At 43.8% G+C, this 18,412-nt stretch overlaps 1 protein-coding gene across 2 annotated transcripts in view; it reads right to left on the bottom strand.

Annotated features, from left to right (window-relative positions):
* Window positions 1-18,412, bottom strand: part of FHOD3 (formin homology 2 domain containing 3) — a 396,157-nt gene that overhangs the window by 127,044 nt on the left and 250,701 nt on the right. For both annotated transcript variants that reach the window (XM_087819066.1, XM_087819067.1), the window contains exons 9-10: window positions 13,076-13,219; window positions 3,130-3,371 (exon numbers count right to left, since the gene is read on the bottom strand). In XM_087819066.1, coding sequence (XP_087675192.1) covers window positions 3,130-3,371; window positions 13,076-13,219 — 386 coding nt within the window. The remainder of the gene's footprint in view (window positions 1-3,129; window positions 3,372-13,075; window positions 13,220-18,412) is intronic.

The raw sequence follows: 18,412 nt of genomic DNA, 5'->3' as shown, positions 1-18,412 counted from the left end.
TGACTTTCCTAACAAGCAGAAAAATTCAAGGACAGAATGGGGCGCCTCAGGGAGGAGAGCACCTGAGCCTGGAATGCACAGAAAGTGCTCCTGCTCTGGGCTAGGCAACCTTGAAGACTTTTTAGTCCTAAGATGATATACTATTACAATTTAAACCAGAGACACTAGTTCTGTTGCTGATTAGATGCTAAAAATAAATTTTCTTAGAAAAAAATGGAATGCCAACATTTTTTTCCAATCAAACCTATATATTTAAGAGACAGATGACCAATAAACTCATACCTCATTTGGTGAGTGCTTGGTGAGCTCTGGTCTCTATTTCTTCAGAAACCAAAGCAAAGCAATATGAGTCTAGAGTTTTATCAGTCCTTAGAATTAAAGCACAGAGCCTAGCAGGCCTAAGTCTATAAGGAGACTTGGAGACTTTCTCCTTTTCAACTCCCTTTGAATTTTTACATTAATCCTCACTAGAAGCACACCTATATGGTATATAAATCAAATCCCCTCTCTAAAAAGCCAAGTGTAAAGCTCGCTCAATGACTATATTTAGGAATGGTTAGTTGGGAAGTGGTTTTGTACTTCAGACATTGGAAGGCAAAGACCAAAGGCTTGAATTTAATCCATGGCTCAGCCACCTAGTCCTGTGATTCATCTCAAGGCAACAACGCTCTGATTGTTTTTTTCACTTGTAGAGTGAGGATGACACTTGTCCTGCCTGGATCCTAAAGAGGAACATTGCGAGAATTAAATGATGTAATGGCCAAATGATGCAGAAGGGCCATCTGAGGGCAGAGTATCATATACATTTTAGGACATCATGAATCTCTTTCTAGATTCTAACATTTTTATCTTCTTTTCAAAAATATCAGCATTAGTTGGGTTGCAGAGTTAACAAATCCAGCCTGAGATTCCTTCTGTGTGGAGTATGCAGGCATGTTGCTACAAGTTAAGCAGTAAGTCGGGCCAGAACATTCAGGTAGAGGAAGAGTAATCTAGGTCAGGCATGCTTCTGTGTCCTTCAAGGTCTACAGGGAATCCAACACAATGAATTACTAAATACTAAAGTCATGTTTAGAGGCACAGATGTTGAGCAGGTGACTAAGTTATGCACGAAGAGATCAGTTCCAATTTTGCTTCTCATCACCCTTTCTCTCTCTCCCACTCCCAGCTCTGCCAAAATTGTGCTCTTGTTTTGGGGCCATGAGCAAAATCCCTCCAACAGGCCTTACGGAGAAGCCACTTCATAATCATCAACCTGTAAAACTTCATCTGCCTTTATAAGCTGGAAAGTGTATTTTTCTCAAATAAGTGCTACAAATCTTACATAAAAGCAATAATTTCAGTAAAATGAAAAATTATCCCTGTTTGAAAAGATTGAGGCAGCAGCACTCAGAGCAGTGTCTGTGGCCTCCCCATTCCAGATCCCACCAAGCCCTGCACCTTGAAACTGTGAACTGTGCCCAGGATGGTCCACTCTACTGCTGTTACCTATCATAGGCACTGTCACCTGAACTCACAACACAGGGACCTGAAAATAGAACAGGAACAAACATGACACAAGTCACACAGCAAAAGATCACCAAGAGCTGCTGACAAGGTCTCCTAACTCCTACCCTCAGCATCTTTGTTGGTTTTAAATATAGATTTTCATGTACACTTTCCTCAACTCTGTCCATGTTAATTTTTCAAGCATTAGCTAGAAGCAGTGCTGGAGAGAGCTTCAAGGGCCTTTTGAGCACTGCCTGAGTTTCTTGATCACAAAGTACAATATCCACGGTAGATGTTCTCTTTCATCAATGTAAAAGTTTTGGCCTTCTTTCCACTAAAATAGAGCTTGTCATATACAGACTCACAGAAACAGAAAAGCCTGTAGGTAGAGGCCTATATGGTAGAGAAGGGTGTCAACATGGACCGTGCCTTGCACATAATTCCCAGACCAATGCCCTCCTCCCCCTGCAATAGAAGGCACCCAAAGGCATGGGCTGGTTCATGCTTTAGTGATTCCATAAATATCAGACCACTCAGGGCACTTCTCAGCAGCAGTAGAGGGTAGGCAGTCCCTTAGGGATGGAGAAGAAAGGACATATCTTGATCACTCTCTTAAGGTCATCCAGCTTATTCTGTGTAATGTTCACCATGTAGCCTCCTGACCTACATTTGGTTCCCAGGTGGACCTCTATGATGGGGGAAAGTGCTCCAGTCAAATGATGTGAGCAGGGCTTCCACCGTGGGGCAGCAGGGAGTGGTGCACTGGCATTGGTGTATCAGCCCTGGTTGGCATGGACTGGTCCACAGAGCCCCATCATCCCAGCAAACTGACAGCATTGGGAAGACAGAACTGGCCCCAGATCCCAGGGCAGCATGGCCATCCTTTTCTGCACCTGTGTTTCATGGAACCACTTCTGAGTTCCCTTAGATTTTGCCAAACTTTGCATTTTTAATATGTATAATTTCTCATGGGATTGTCAGTCTACTATTTTTCCTATCTACTTTCCTCATTCTTACTTTCTCCCAACCCAGATGTGAGGTTCCTAAGGACAGAGATCATACCTTTCCTATTTATATACCTTCATGACTTCAAACAGTCCTGGCCTATAATAGACATTTAATAAAAATGTTTGCTGTACGACTAAGTGACGGCATTCGTATTTACTAAAACTTTATATGCATATAAAATTATATATTTTATACTTATATATGTATAGTTTAAAACTCAAACAGATGTGTTCTGCTTAATGCAGCCTTAACTACATATTGTCATGACTACCTCAAGATTCTCACCATCTCACATGCACGCGGTGGCCTACCACCATTTATTTCCATTTATTTGTGCTGTGGATTATTTTCCATTTGATAAAGCACAGCTTTTTTAAACAGATGCTAACTGAGATATTAAATAGTATGAAAACACAAGTGGGTGGAGAAGGTTATAAGAATAAATCTGTGCTTGTCACCAGGGCCACCTTGCCCTGGGAAGTTCCATGGGAATTTTGGGTGGTGTTTTAATGGTAAAGAAGAGGCAGGAGAGGCAGGGGAGTAAGTAGGTGGGGATGATGGTGGGACCTGTGGGGTTGGGGCTTCCCTCCCTAGCATTCTTGCACCCTTCTCCAAGGCTGGGTGAATGCTTACTTTTCACGGAGATCCCGCACTTGACTGGGCTTGAAGCCGGGAGCCGACTGGGAGCAGGGGCTGGTGGGAGCTGACAGAGGACTCCTGACGGTCTGCACAGAGTGCCTGCGGCTCCGCCTGCGGTCCAGGCCCTGGGGCTCACCCCCGCTGCCACCAGAACACAAACTGACCCTCCTCCGGTCCCGGCGCCCGCTGAGGGGTGGCTCAGCCATCTCATCACCATCCTCCTGCCGGAGTGCCACCTGCAAAATTAGAGAAGGCCCAGTGAAGGTCAGGCTTGACATCCTTTCACGGCCCCTAGGGGGGACTGTATACTTCAGGCTCGTCTTGATGAGAATCCCGTCCTGCACCCTCACACTAACCCAAAGTGCAACCTGCCAACTGAAAGAGGCTGGCCCCTGGGCATTTACCAGATCAAATGGACACGAAGATGACAAACAATATCCTGAATAGGTCTGAGGAATGTTTTGTAATTGGATGGCATCTTTAGCCCAGAGTCCAGCTTTGCCACTTCTCTGGGTCACCCTTTGCTCTTCTCTGGTCCAGGAGGTGGAGGCCCTCCTGAAGCCCTGAGGCAGGAAGCCCTGAAGTTCCTGATGGTTCCTGAGCTTGCTGTCCCAACCAGGGAGTTAAGAAGAGCACAGCAAGGATTCTGGTCAGAGATGAGAGCCACAAGACCCAGGTGAGGGGAACAAGCCTCACCCACATATCTTTCTGACAGGCCTAGTGCCATAGAACATACCGCCTGATTGCAGAATCTCACACACTTCTGTTGCTAGCAGCCACCCTCAGCAGCCTGGTCCCAGGGTTGGGGGTGGAGCCTACAGTTAAACTAGACAGCTTGAATATGTGGTCACCAAAATACATACAAGAAATAGATTTGACCTCTAGAATAAAGTTTTACAAAAACGTCCTCTTAAAAGTGATGCATATTTGTGCAGAAGAATAAATGGCTTACTCTTTGTCACTTAGGCTTTCATGTAGAAACCTGAACAAACTGTCACCACACCCACCCCTGCCCTCTTCCAAGGGATATTTAGGTCCTGCCTCTAGTTGGTGCCCCTTCTGGAGGCCCAGCTCGACCATCCCTAATCTTACTCTATCCTGGCTCCTACCCCACAGTTTGCTCCCCTCACATTCACGCCAACCCTCTGTGCTTTGCGTAGCTTTGCTCCTGATCCACGCTCCCTCTTCCCAGCTGTGGGCTATACTCACCTGTACCTCCAGCTTCTTTAATTTCTTACCCCTACCTTCTCTAAAACTAGACAGTAAGAAGAGCACAAGTTGTCACTGACTAGACTTTTGTGTGCAAGCTGGCCCTGCCATTAACAAACCAGGTGTGACCTGAAGAAAATCACCTACTCTCCCTCTAGCTAGGAAAATAGTATTGCATTTGCAGGTTTGTAGTACAAATAACTTATATAAGGGTAATTTATGTAAAGCAACTAGAGTAGGGCCTTCCCTGTGGCTGGTACTCAATAAATATGACTGTCCTTTCCCAACCTATGCCCTCAGATGAAGGGGCCTGGGACACCAACAAATTCTAAATTCTTCCATTGCACACAACTGTGGATCGGCAACCTCAAAGCCCAGGTAAGCCCGCCCCCCCCCCCCCCCCCCCCCCCCCCGCCATCCAGCAGTCTGTATGACTTGGCAGCCATGGAGTTCCATAGTCTCACATCCCCAAAGGTGCAAGTGATCCAGCCTGTGGGGGTTCTCAGTCACATTTCACAGCTTGGTCCTGATATGAGAATGAAGAAATAATATAAAGGCACACAGAGATAATCACACTATATGGCCATTACATCACCTATCTGCAGAAAATCTGGCTACTGCAAAATCAACGATGCCCTATGTCCAAAGTTTTGGTAGCAGCATTCATCAAGCAATGTGAGCTTGGCTGAGTCAATGCCAGGTAGGCCACTCTCATGCAGGTTCTGAGGAATGAGCACCTGAAACACATGGCCTATTTCACAAGAGGGTATCTACACTTTATCTGCCCCATCTCCCATTTCCTCCAGCTTCAGCTTTTGGGGAAGATGGATTTTGTGACAGATACATTTTAAAACAAACTCTGTGTCAGATAGATTTTAAAACAAACTCTTAGATATATAAAGGCAATTGAATACTATTTTGACTATTTTGTGCTTCTGAATTTACTAACTAGACATAATTTTGGGAGGTTTGGGGTAAGAATTGATATGAGTTCAGAGAAAGCTCTATTGTTATAAAATCTCATTGGAAAGTCTGTTTCCTAGGGGTCCCTTCTCCAGTTTAACTGGAAGAACTAAGGAATTATGCATTTGGTTAATCGCATTTAACACTCTGAATGGCATTCTCTGGGGAAAGTTTGAGGATGATTATGTACCTAACCAAGGACAGTGTTTTTAAATATTTCTAGTCAATTACTTTTTCTTCATGTTGAGATACAAAAATTCTAGGCCATTTTAACTTATTCTGACCTGGGGTATTGATTCTGCTTCTTATTAAGCACATATTTGGAATAATAAGATTAGGGGCTAAAGTAGAGTTCAGATATTTCTAATTCCTTGTCTAACCTCAGAGATCCAAGGATCAAATAGCATTCTGCTCACAGTTCCTTTCAGAGGCACACACAGTGTGTGCGAAGTGAAATCCTCTTTAACTGCCTCTTGTCAAGGAAGATAGAGACAATCAGAGAATTAGTTGAAAAGAGAAATCTGGAAAAATTATCAAAGCATCATCATAAAATGGAATTCAGTGGAGGACTTTCTAAAGTTCAGATCCTCGACAAAACATCTATTTCCTTAAAACAAGAAAAGAGTTCATGGAGGGGTGAAAGGGGCACAGAATCCCAGATGAACCAATGGCAACCTTGGGCTTGGTGGTCAGGAACAGTATAACATGAAATTTGGTGCTGGTGCTTGCTTTTTACTAGAAGAATCCTAGACTCACCAGTGCCTGCTGATGACAGAAAGAGAGATTTCACTTTCACATGGGGGCTACAGTGGCAGTTCCAAATTCTTCCAAATCTAGGGAGCCCTACAGACTAGAGTCAAGAACCCTAAAAGCTGGAAAATACCTGGAGAGAAAAGAACTCACTACGAGACTTATTCAGCATCTGTGGTATCAAATCTAATTAACTCTAAGTGCAGCAAGTGTCCTCCATGGGAACACAAGGTGAGATCAACTCTGTTCTAAAAGGTCCCTACTCTCGCACAAATGGAGTGATTTGTTGGCTGGATCCCTTGTCAAATACCTTCTAACTCTTTATGTTTTTGTTGTTAACCCTCACTGGAGGATATTTTTTCTACTGATTTGTAGAGAGAGTGGAAGGGAGGGAGAGAAACATGGATGTGAGAGAGACAGAGAGACACATTGATCGGTTGCCTCCTGCATGTGCCCCGACCGGGGCAGGGAATCAACCTGCAACCCAGGTACACACTCTTGACTGGAAATCGAACCTGTGACCTTTGGTTCATGGGCCAGCACTCTAACCACTGAACCACACTGGTCAGGGCCCCTCTAACTCTTTTCATTAAATGTGGGACACTGTTTGTAAACTAAAAACCAGGTGAGGAGCAAGCAGATTCCAGAATCCAGCAGTGTGACTGCTTGCACACCCTACCTCACCGTACTGAGAAAGCAGTTAGAAGCAGCTCAAGGTGGCATCTCTGACAACTTCCACCAGTGTTTGAGGCCACTGAATGATCTGAGCATTCTTTCTAAAGTTTTATTATGAAAATGTTCAAAAATACACAAAGTACATTGAAGAGTATAAAGACTGTGATGTGCTCATTAACCATATAGATCAACAGTGATCAACTCCTGGCCAATCTTGTCTCATTTAGACCCCACTTCCTGTGCACTCTCAACCCCACACAGCCAGTTTTTTTAGGTAAATGCAAGATCATATCATTTCATCTATAAATATTTCAGTATGTCCCTAAAAGGCAAGGATTTCTAAAAACCATAACCACTATACACTGTCCCACTTAAAATGGTTTCTTAATATATAATATCCAACAACCTGAACATTCCTAATGGAGGCCAAAAGCTTTTAACATTTCTTTGAGTTTATATTATTACACTACTACTAACAGCCATGACAGGTAGCCATCATTACATAACAGATACACTCCTTTTCCATATTGCTACCCCATATCTTTTTAATTCATACGCATACAACTTGATTCAGTTTTTAGGTGAAGTGGATACCAGTGCTGGTACCCTTTCAAAAAGGAACTAAGCTGCTGACAGGTTGTGACAGACTGTAAGAGTGCTGGGATCCCAGAGAATGGCACTTCCCTGAGTGCTGGGGTCCCAGAGAATGGCACTTCCCTGTTTCCTTACCCTTGTGAAGCCCCCTTGTACACTGAGTCTAGGATTATCCATGTGACTTCCTTTGGCCAATGGGCACCAGTAAACAGAGGCTTGAAAAGTGTTGTTTTTGGACTTGCCCTTCTGAAATGTTGCTACCATGTGAAGAAGTGTAGGCTAGCCTGGCCCAGCCAACAACCAGCATCAATGCCAAACCAGGTAATTCAGGCCATCTTAGACCCACACAATCCAGCCATCAGACGCCTACAGCTGCATGAGAATCTCTCAGTTGAACCAGGCCTGAATTTCTGACCCACAGAATCATGAGCGACACTTACTGTTTCAGGCCACTAAGTTTTTGGTGTATTTGTTATGACCAAGAGCTAACTGATACACATTTTTTATCATCTAAAGAAGGATCTTAAGAGATTAGACATATTAGTGTATTATTTCTAAAAGTACCAATTACCTCTCAGCCCCAAAGACTCCAGCCTTAAGATGCCTTTCCCATTACTAGGACCACATTTTGACAATGAAAAGTTAGAACACATAATCTGACAAAAGATTTTTTTATTTTGATTTGTGAATTTATGTATTTGTAAAATTATATGAAACTATAAAAATTCAAATGAATGAAACAGATTAAATCACCTTTCTGAAATGGAATTAAATTACATGGAATTGGGCCTGTCCCCAGAAAGTCCAGGACATATGGTCACCAGACATCCTCCACTATGAAGAAGAATTCTAGAAGCCCAACCAAGTTTTCTTCAATTGTTTAAAAACATTCATAGAGGAAAATATTGGCTTTACTTACAGGCCTCCTTGCTGCCCCTGTGTATACTGAACTTAGTTGTCCTGCAGCAATAAATATTTGTTTAAAACTGCATTAGTTTTCAGAACAAAATAAAAATCCTGACTTTGCCTGGTATATAAAGCACTCAGTTGTCACCCTCAGTTATTACTCAGGGCATCTTCCCTCTAAGGTTAGCTGCTTTCTGATTAAATAATGTCCTTCCTTTAAGCCAGCATCTGGCAAATACTTTATCATAAAACATGTGATATTAAAAGAGACATCTGAGCACTTATTGAGCTTCTACTCTGGGCAGGTGCGCTGCTGGGCACTGGGACTGGAGAGAGGAATGAGCATATGACACAGAGTAGCTAATATGTCCTGAGGACGATTCAATCCAAGGTGTGAACATAAGCAAGCGCTGTTCCATGGGTTATGAACAAAGTGCTGGGGAAAAGCAGCAGGAGCTCCTTTTACCTTGCCAAGGAGACCTCATGGATGAGGGACACCTGAGGTGACTCCTGCAGGAGGAGGAGGAGTTTGCTAACTTGAGAACTGGAAGGAAGAATACTCCAGGTAAAGAAAAGACAGTGAGTGAAGGAAAGCTCCCCAGAGACTTGCCTTTTGCGCTCAAGAAATAGGCAATGTTGAATGTGGCTGAAACTTCAGAGACATCTAAGGAATGGCAGGAGACAAGGCCACGGGAGTAGGGGCCTCAGACTGTGTAGGCCCTTGCACTAACTCAGAGAGTTGGGGCTATATCCTGCTGGCCGTGAAAAAGGTTATTCACTCATTCATTCATTTATTCATTCCTATATTCATTCGCTCACTCACTTCTTCAACAGAAAAATGGCGTAGTCAGATCTGACTTTCAGGAGGATCACCTGTTTTCAGTTCCAGGGAGTTAGGAAGGAGGAAAGAACAAAGAAGACCCCTTGGGATGCAGCACCTGCAGGATGCCAACGTCGCCAGCCTCTGCTTCTGCTGCTCTCCCAGGCCCTGCTTCCAGGCACCCCCATCTCCTTTCAGCCCTTCACGCCTGCCGAGCTGGAGCTCCTCCGCTGCCCTCCTCTGCGGCACTGCCTCTCTTTAGGCCACCGTCTCAGATGGGCCTTCCTCACCCACACCTCAGTTTCTCATTCCACCTCATCCTGTCTCTTTTCTACACAGGCATGATCACAATCTCAGATCCCCAGCTTATTCATATATTTGGTCACTCTCTGCACCCCATTGGAATAAGAGCTCTTTCAGGACAGTGGCCTTGTCTGTCTAGGTTGCTGCTGTGTCCCGGGGCCTAGAGTAGTACCTGGCACATAGTAGGTACTCAATAAAATTCTGTTGAATGAACCAATTCACAGAGGAACAATTGTATGGGAAGATATTGCAATAATCCAGCCAAGAAATGAGGGCCAGAGCTAGGGGAATGGAGAACTGCAGTTTTCAGTAATCAGACTTCTAAATGTAGGCACAGAGGAAAGAGAAAAAAGTCCAGGATAGCTCCAGGTTTGTAACTTAGGAGGCTGTTCTTTGTAGAGGTGGAGAAGAGAACAGATTGTACAGGATTTTTTTTCTATTGTGTGAGAAAAATAAAGGATTCATTTAGGGCTGGTTGCATGTCACATGCAGCTTCCAGGTGGCCATGTCCCATACAGTCAGAGCTCCCCCGGCCCCTCTGCACCACCACATTTAGTTGCTGGGTTGTCCAGAAAAACAGAACAAATAGGATATACATGGAGATTTATTATAAGAAATTGGCTCACAAGATTATGAGGCTGAGAAGTCCAAAGGCCTGAGACCCAGGAGAGCCAATGGTATAAGTTCCAGTTGGAGTTCAGAGGCAGGAGGAAACCAATGTCCTAGCTTCAAATATCACACAGAAAAAGCGAATTCTCTCTTGTTCAGCCTTGTCTTCTACTCAGGCTTTCATTGGATTGAATGAAGCCCACTCACCCTGGGGAGGGCAATTTGCTTTACTCAGTTTAGCAATTTAAATGTTAACCTCACTCAGAAACACCCTCAGACCTACTCAGAACAATGTTTGGCCAAATATCTGGGCACCCTGTGACCTGGTCAAATTGACACATAAAATTAACTGTCACAATGGGCATTTCTTGTTCTTTAAATAACATACATATGCTGCATTTGTGAATGATGCGTGCTTGATGCGAAAATAGAAAGCAAATGCAATTTGACCTAGGAAGATGGTGAATGTGGAACAGCTTTTGAAAAGTTTAGAATGAAGGGAAAGAGGGAGACGGAGAGGTCGCTTGAGAACCAGGTAAGATGGAGAGAAGGTGTGGTCTGAAGCAGGAAGGAGTTTCCTGGGAAGGTATGCAGGCTGCTCTTCAAAATTCTCTCCCAGCTGGTTCACTAATGGGAAATTCACCCACATTATGCTGTTTTCTGATACGCACTGACCACAGAATCCAAAGTTGTGATCATCTGGTTGAGCAGAATCTCGGAGATGGGGGTTCCGATGGGGGGAAAGGGAGGTATGTGTACCGGGAAAAGTCTGTCTCCTACTTTCATGCGAGCCAACTGTCCTTAGTTTCTTCCTTCTGTCTTCAGCAATCTTACTTTATTCTTACTTTACCCTATCTTGAAGCAGCCATATGAACACACACCTCTATCACCCACTGACTTCCCAATACCACATGCCAGTGACAACAGAACAAAAAAGTCTGAGCAGATAACTGGTAAGTGAGGCTTGGTCTGAAGAGAAGGCGCCTCAACAGGGGCACAAAGAATGAACCAGCTGGGCAGCCGTAGGGAGCTTTAAGCTCTGATAAAAAATATTGCTCTATTCGGTTTCCTCTGATTTCTTCTAAGATCATAAAAAGACAATTCTGTTCTGTTCCTCAACTTCTTATAATGACAGTAACTTTTAGGAAACAATGAGTTACCTGTCAATCTCTCCACTTCTACCTAGTAAAGATCACAGTGGAGTCATGTAGGTGGGAAATACCTCTCCCAGGACTATGGCTATGCACAAAACATAATGAATAAAGCTATTTATCATAATAGCAGTTTGTGAATATACTAAAATTCATTGAATTTTACATTTTAAAATGGTTAATTTTGTAGTATGAGCATAATATCAGGGTGGGGTGGGGGAATGTGAAAAAAAAAAAAGTTTAACACCACTGATAGAATGTCCTCAGGAGTAGCCTGATTCACTCCATTATTATGGGTAAGCTTGGGCCTAATGAATAAGCTTTCCTATAGAAAGTCACACTACCCAAGAGGAAACATGTCTTCAGATTCTGTCTCCCACTGGCCATGGAAGGAAACTGAGATGATGAGGCTTAGCAATAAGGAATGTAATTTGCTACTCTCAAAATGTGCTCTAACCTTCATTTAGAGTCGAGACAATAGTCACATCAGATAAATAACTTTAACAACAGGGGGACATTTGACCTAAAATTAACCCACTGGAAACAGTTAGAACTGAAGTCAACAGGCCATTAAGCCATGATGCATAACCCAAAGCAGGGCCTGCTTCCTGAGCCTGTGACTTCTGCAACTGTAGGGGGCTCCATCCTCATGCTCAGCAGGGCTCTGCACTTGGCTTGATGCTCTGCTTTCACCATCTTGAAATTCTTATTAATTTTAACTTTAAAGCTGGGTTTTATAAGTGAAGTCCAATGGGACAAAGGAACATGTGCATGCATAGAGGAAGTAGGTGCAATATGCATGTCTGCCATTCCTTGCACCCATGAGCATAGAGTTCTGGTAGACTCATGATACATGGGAGTTCAGTGAGACTGCAAGTGAATACAAGGTGAGTGTGTGACATCTATGACTGCCTAAGCAGAGTCACTGACAGCCCTGGAGGCCACACTTTACATGCAAACCAGAACTTGCTTTAAATGAAGAGAGATGGCAATGCAAGGGTCCTTTCCTATCCCTTCTCAACAGTGTTACTTTCCCCTATTAGCCAACCACTTATGCTGAAATGATGACATAGAAAAAATGAGAAAATAGGACAGCCCACAGCCCACAGTCCTTTTTCCTTTTAGCCTTCCTTACTCATCAGTGAGTTGAAGGTAGAGTGTTGACAGAATGAACACATGTCAAGAAATGAAGTAAAAATAGCTGAGTTAGTTTTGTACAGCTTTTCCACTGTTCCGGTAAGAAGAAAATACCTATCATGCAGGAATGATAAACCCCAAATTCTGCTGATTCTGCTTACAGGCTACATGCTCTTATAACTACATTTTAAACTGGCAGTGCACAATATAAAAATGAACAGTAAAACTCCTGCTAACACTTTAAAATTTTAACTTTTCTTTCCTTATGATGACATCAAATAGCAAATAAAAGCACACCATAACAAGGTGAGAAAGAACAGGGAAGAAAGTAAAAAGATGTTCAATATCTTTAACAGCAGTCCCAGCCCCCCCCCCACACACATTTTATTTTGCCCTACAAATTACATAGCAGGCCCGGCCTGAAGTTCCACCCCTATCAAGTATAAGATACATGACCTGTCTGCCTGTCTGTCTTTGTCTCTGTGTCTATCTGTCTCTCTCTGGTACTTCTGGTAGAATGCATGTTCTTTAAATTAAAATGAAATAAATAAATAAGCAAGCAAGCTACAAAGTTTCTGCCAGATCAGCGCTTCTCCCACTTGAGTGAGCACCACAATCACCAGGAGGCTTATACAAACAGGGACTCAGAGTTTCTGATTCAACACGTCTGGGCTGGGGCCTGAGAACTTGCATTTGGGAAAGCTCCCGGGTGTTATGAGTGCTGCTACACCACATTCAGAACCACAGGTCTAGAGTATGTTTCCCTTGGCCTCTGACATCTGTCCAAGCTGTGAGATGCCTTACAAGACATATGTCCTGTTACCTCATAAATGTTCAACTGCTCCACTAAGTCCAAGTCAGTCCCTTTCTTGTTCAAGTGCCGCTGGGACACAGCCGCAATGCCCAGCTCCTCCAGGCAGTCCACCACGTCGTAGAAGGTATCTTGGTCTGGTAATCCTGACAACGTCTGGATGGAGAAAGAACACAGACATGTCTTAGGGAACTGTCTCAAAGCATATTTTTTTGCATGGTAGCCAGTGGCCATTATAACACTATGAAACAAAGCAAGAAAAATAACAAGTTCATTTGAGAAAAAAGTTCTTCAGCAATAAGCAGGATGCACCCCAAGATCCCACCCCATTAGTCAGGAGTTCTGTACTCCCCTCCCCTTGAGTAGAGGCAGAACACTCCTGTGACTAGGTTACATTATATGGCAAGGGTGAAGGGATTTTACAGATGTCATTAAGGTCCCAAATCAGTTGATTTTGAGTTCATCAAAGGGGAAATTATCCTGAGTGGACCTGACCTAACCAGGTGAGCCATTTAAAGTGGGATAAGGCCTTTCCTAAACTCAAAGACTAGAAGAATGATTATCCTGCTGGCCCCAGTGCAGCACAAGCCACCACGAGTTCTACAGCTGCAAGGAAATGAGCTCTGCCAACAACCACCAAAGCTTGGAAGAGGACCCCAGGCCTCAGATCAGACTCCAGCCTTATTCGACACCTTGACGGTGGCCTTGTGAGACTCTGAGCAGAGGGCCCAGGTAGGCACTATCCCATGGAAACGGTCAGATGATAAATCTGTGTTGTTCAAAGCTGCTAAATTTGTGGTAATTGGTTACAAGGCAATAGAAAACCAAAGCAGTTCTCCTGTTAAGAGCAATCTACCAGCTGGAGTGATAACAATTTACTAATGCTCTTTCCTTTCAATTTGGTAGGCCTTCCCCTTCGTCTGAAATTTAGGGAAAGATGAGAAATTTCAAAGCAGCAACCTAGAGACAAATAAATAATTAACCCAAGAAAGAAACAGCTGACTTCTCTTTGAATTCTGCCTCTCTTACAAGAAGGATGATCTCAGACCAGGCCTCTGCTCAGAACTGGAAGGACCTTTGAGGTGATTTACTACAAATCCCTTATCTTATGAATGAGGGAGATAGAGGCAGGGAGGGAAGGAATTAGCCTGAGGTAACAGGGAGTTACTGAAGGCCTGGGATAAACTCTGCCCTCAGAGCTGCTATTCTCGACCTCTCCTCACACACTCATGCCTTCTACACATGTCATTCTGCCCTTCAATTTCAGGCACAGACCTTTAGCCCCTATTTATTTCACTATCTCTGCATTTCTAAAAACCTTACATATACATTTCAAAATTATTGTAAATATGGTGACTTGCCTTGGAAGAGGGGGAAAACAATACTTTAAGGATCATTTCACAGCACCAACTTCTCTAACACTTCTATTTTGGGGCTATTAATATTGGAAAGAATGTCTTTATTCATAATGCAAACAATGCCTTTTTCCTTCCTAGGCTGAGACAAGAGGACACAACTCACTATTACTGAGATCAGAAATGAATGAAAAATAACAGGGATCCAGTTCATTAGTTGGTGGCCCCAGTGAGGACACAGAACAGAAGGTTGTGAACCAGTTAGTTGAAGCTGTAATAAATGGTGCGTGCACCTAAGGGGCCAAGTGAAGAGTCCAAGTCCGTGTCTGCAGGCGCCAGGCGAGACAGTCACTGAGGCGCCAGTAGGCACACCAGCCCACGGAGCTGCCCGGCTCCCAAAGCTAACTCACAAAGTAGGCACCTGCTCCAAGAAGGCTACCATCAGAACAAGCCCATCCTTTGGTTTTAGCCTCTAGAACTCTGTTAGAAGATGAGGAAACGGAGATGGCGACACCAAGGCCAGGGCAGAGCTCAAGGCTGGAGGTGCCCTAACTGACCGCTGACTCCGCCAAACACACAATTTGAGGAATGTGGTGAGTTGACATTTGGTGTCAGATTGAGAGCTTTCTACACAACAGTGCAGGGCCCAGGATTACTATTAAATAATTAAACAAATGGGTCTATAGAACCAAACAGACTCATGGAGCCTTTGCTCAAAAACAGGCCCAGAATTGAATGTAGTAAGAGGTCTGGTCATTTCCTCTGTGAAAATTTGGGCTTGAGCCAAGCCTGTGTTCCCTCACCTTTCATGTGGGGCTGCAGCTGCGGGGGAGGCGACCTTTGCCACAAACAAATACAGCTTCTCTCTCCGCCTACATGGGAGGGGACTATACATCCTAGAAACACATTCACCTATTTTCAGCTATTCACTAACGTGCTCAGCCATTTGCCACACTCTCACCTCCCCCTGGGCCCTGCCCCCTCATTCCTACCCAGACACCTCACTGCTACCGAGCCTCCTTCGGGCAAAGTGGCAGCTCCAGAATAGTCTGTGAGGCAAAGGTCTCCTGCCGCCCTCACTCCCAGGTTCCTGCTTTCTCTCAGACCTTGTCTTCCAGACCTCGTGACAAGTAAATCTTGACAGGCATGTCTCAGAGGGAGAAATCTCTGCCCTAAAGGACATTTTATTTTCCTCTCCCAGGGTTTTCACTGAATCCATCCAATCTTTCTTGTAGGATAAAACCAGTGTGGCCAAAGCCTGAACACAAATGTTTGTGGCAGCATTTTTGGTGAAAACTGAAAGCTGTAAACACCCCAGTCTCCTTCAGTGGGTGAAGAGAGAAGCAAACTAGTGTATCGACAATGCACACGGCACAGCCGCAGAAAGGAGAGAACTGTTAGTACCCCTAGTAGCACAGATGAAGCTCTCCCACTGAGAGAAGCCAACCTCAGAGGGATACATCCCATAAGATTCCATGTGACATTCCTGAAATGACAACACTATAGCAATAGAGAATAAATCAGTGGTTGTCAAGGGCATGAACAGGGGATCAGGGTGTCATTATAACAACAGAGAGATTTGGGGGGAGATGTTCTCTATCCTAATTATGATGGCTATCCATAACCATATATATGTCAAAACTTATACAGCTAAATACCCAAGGGAAAAAGTCAGTTTTGCTGGATGGTAACTTAAAAACAATAAAATAAAATAGGCAATACTAAGCGTGAATCCCATCCATGTTACTTACCCCCTGGCCCTGCTGAGTAGCATCCCTACCGTGGGTTCCCTCACATCCTACTTCCCTGAACACTCCAGCCAGCCCCACGCTAACACCCGTTACTCATCCCCCCACCTGCCCCATCCTATTCTATGAGGGGGTCAGCGCCTGAACCACCCCCAACTGGGGTATTCTCACTGAGCCAATTTCAGCTGGATCAAGACAGGGCACATATAACTTCAGCTTGCAGGGTGAGAAATAGTTTCTGAAACTCCTCAATCTTCTGACGACATGTGGTGGGAGACGGGGGGAAGGACGGAGGTTGGGATTAGTCTGGATCTTGGAAACCCCCCATTAATACCCGCCTTTAACAAAAGGAGACTTCGGTCTCAGAACCATGAGCAGGCTAGAACTTAGTCCCCTTGTTTTGTCATAAAAACTTTAACTTTTTGAATTCTGTGTCATTAGCACATCTTTTATTATGTTGAAACAAAAGTTAGAAATGTACTACAATAATTTCCTAGATTTCAGAGTCTAAATTTTTTCCAGATCCACATAACATTTCATCACATTATTTTGTTTGGGATCTTAGAGGATTTTACTCACTGGGGCAATAAACGTGACTAAAATTCAGCAACAGAAAACAAACCCAGTGTGGGTGCCAGCAGTCTGTTGACCTTTTTGAGGAAAAGATGACATTTGAAGTAATGTCCTCAGGATCTGCCTGGACCTCCCCTGGGCCAGAACTAACAAAAGATGAGACAGAACTGCCAGAGAGAAAGAGTTAGCGAGGAATTCCTGGACATTAATTGCCGTATGATGCCAAGGGGAGTATGACACGCATGAGGCCGTGCCAGTGATTGGCAGCAGAATGGCCACACCTCGCAAATGCTGCCAGGGTCATCAGAACAGCTGAGCACAGCCTCTACCAGTAAGATGGAGAGCATTACCATGGAAAACACTGTGCGAGAGAGAAAATTCCATTTTTGCTGAATTCAGTGTTTTCCGAAACAATGTCAATGGCTGAAGATGACAGGAAATTGATGACCTTAATCTTAAAAAAACAACAGAAAATTGCTTTAAAATTGCAGGGTAAAATAACTCTCAGATTTTAAAATAAAAGCAAAACCATTATCTACCAAAAAGTGGTGCCCATTCCCCACTCAGACTGCAGTAGTTTCCTGTTTCCTCATCAACAAATGCCTTTCATTAAAAAACAATCGCTGCCAGCATGACCCTGGGGGAATGCCGTGTTGTGTTGTTTTCCTGTACATTTCTTTTCATCTTAGTGAGTTTAATATTATTAATTTTTTGGCTGGGTTCTTAATATATTTAGGATAGGATCATTTTCTGTCCTATTTTTTGCAAACAATTTCCCAGTGTGTCACTTGACTTTAGCTTTTATTTGTGGTTTTCATTTTTACAGATAAGACCTTATAGAGTTGTATGCACTGAAATATTTAAGTCCTTTCCTTTGGAATTTTTCTTGCCTGGCTTTATTATTAAAGTAACCTTTACCTAATAGAGACCAATTAATCTTCATGTTGAGTTTTTTTCTCATTTTTCCATGGTTTGATGTGTTACACAGAACTCTTGAATTGATCCGGAATTTATTTTGGTATATGGTCGAAGTATGTTTTTGTTTATTTCCATTTAGCAAGGCCTCCCCTGATCATGAATGAGCTAGCCCATCCCCCTTGATGTCAATCACAGCGTAAGAAGTTCCGTGCTTTGGGTGTTTCACAGTTCCTTTGCTCCCCTCATCTTTCTTCAGAGCAAAGAGCCAGACCACATTGTTTTAATCCTTAGAGTTTGCACAACATTTTACTATCTAGTAGAAGTTACTCCTTATAATTATGCTGCTTTCTACTTATTTGCCCCAATTCAGGAGGGAAAATGTTTCAGGAAGAGACTGGGGGTCTGCTCCGTAGGCCTGCACCCTGCAGTCTGTACAGTACAAAGGAAGGCCCATGGCAGGGCTGATGTGGGGCCTGGGTTCTAGGGTGTAGCAATCCACAAGAAATAACCTCCTGACCCCAGCCTTGGTTATTAAGGAGGAAAGGACTGAGCCACCACCATGAAGGAACTCCAGTCTCAAAAGTGGGCTGTCCCAGGACAGCGTGTGACTGACCCATTGTAGAGCAACACCTCTAGGGATGAATACTGAAGATTACACCTGCCCTCCAAGGTGGTGACCAGGGAGGGACATGAGAGGAATGAGAGCACAAGGGAGTAGTCGCCGTCATAAAAAGAGCATGGGACCCAGTCCCAGG

This window comes from Miniopterus natalensis, chromosome 7, assembly GCF_054644295.1.
Source record: "Miniopterus natalensis isolate mMinNat1 chromosome 7, mMinNat1.hap1, whole genome shotgun sequence".
NCBI classification, from domain to species: Eukaryota; Metazoa; Chordata; class Mammalia; order Chiroptera; family Miniopteridae; genus Miniopterus; species Miniopterus natalensis.
This window is presented reverse-complemented; position numbering and strand designations above follow the sequence as displayed.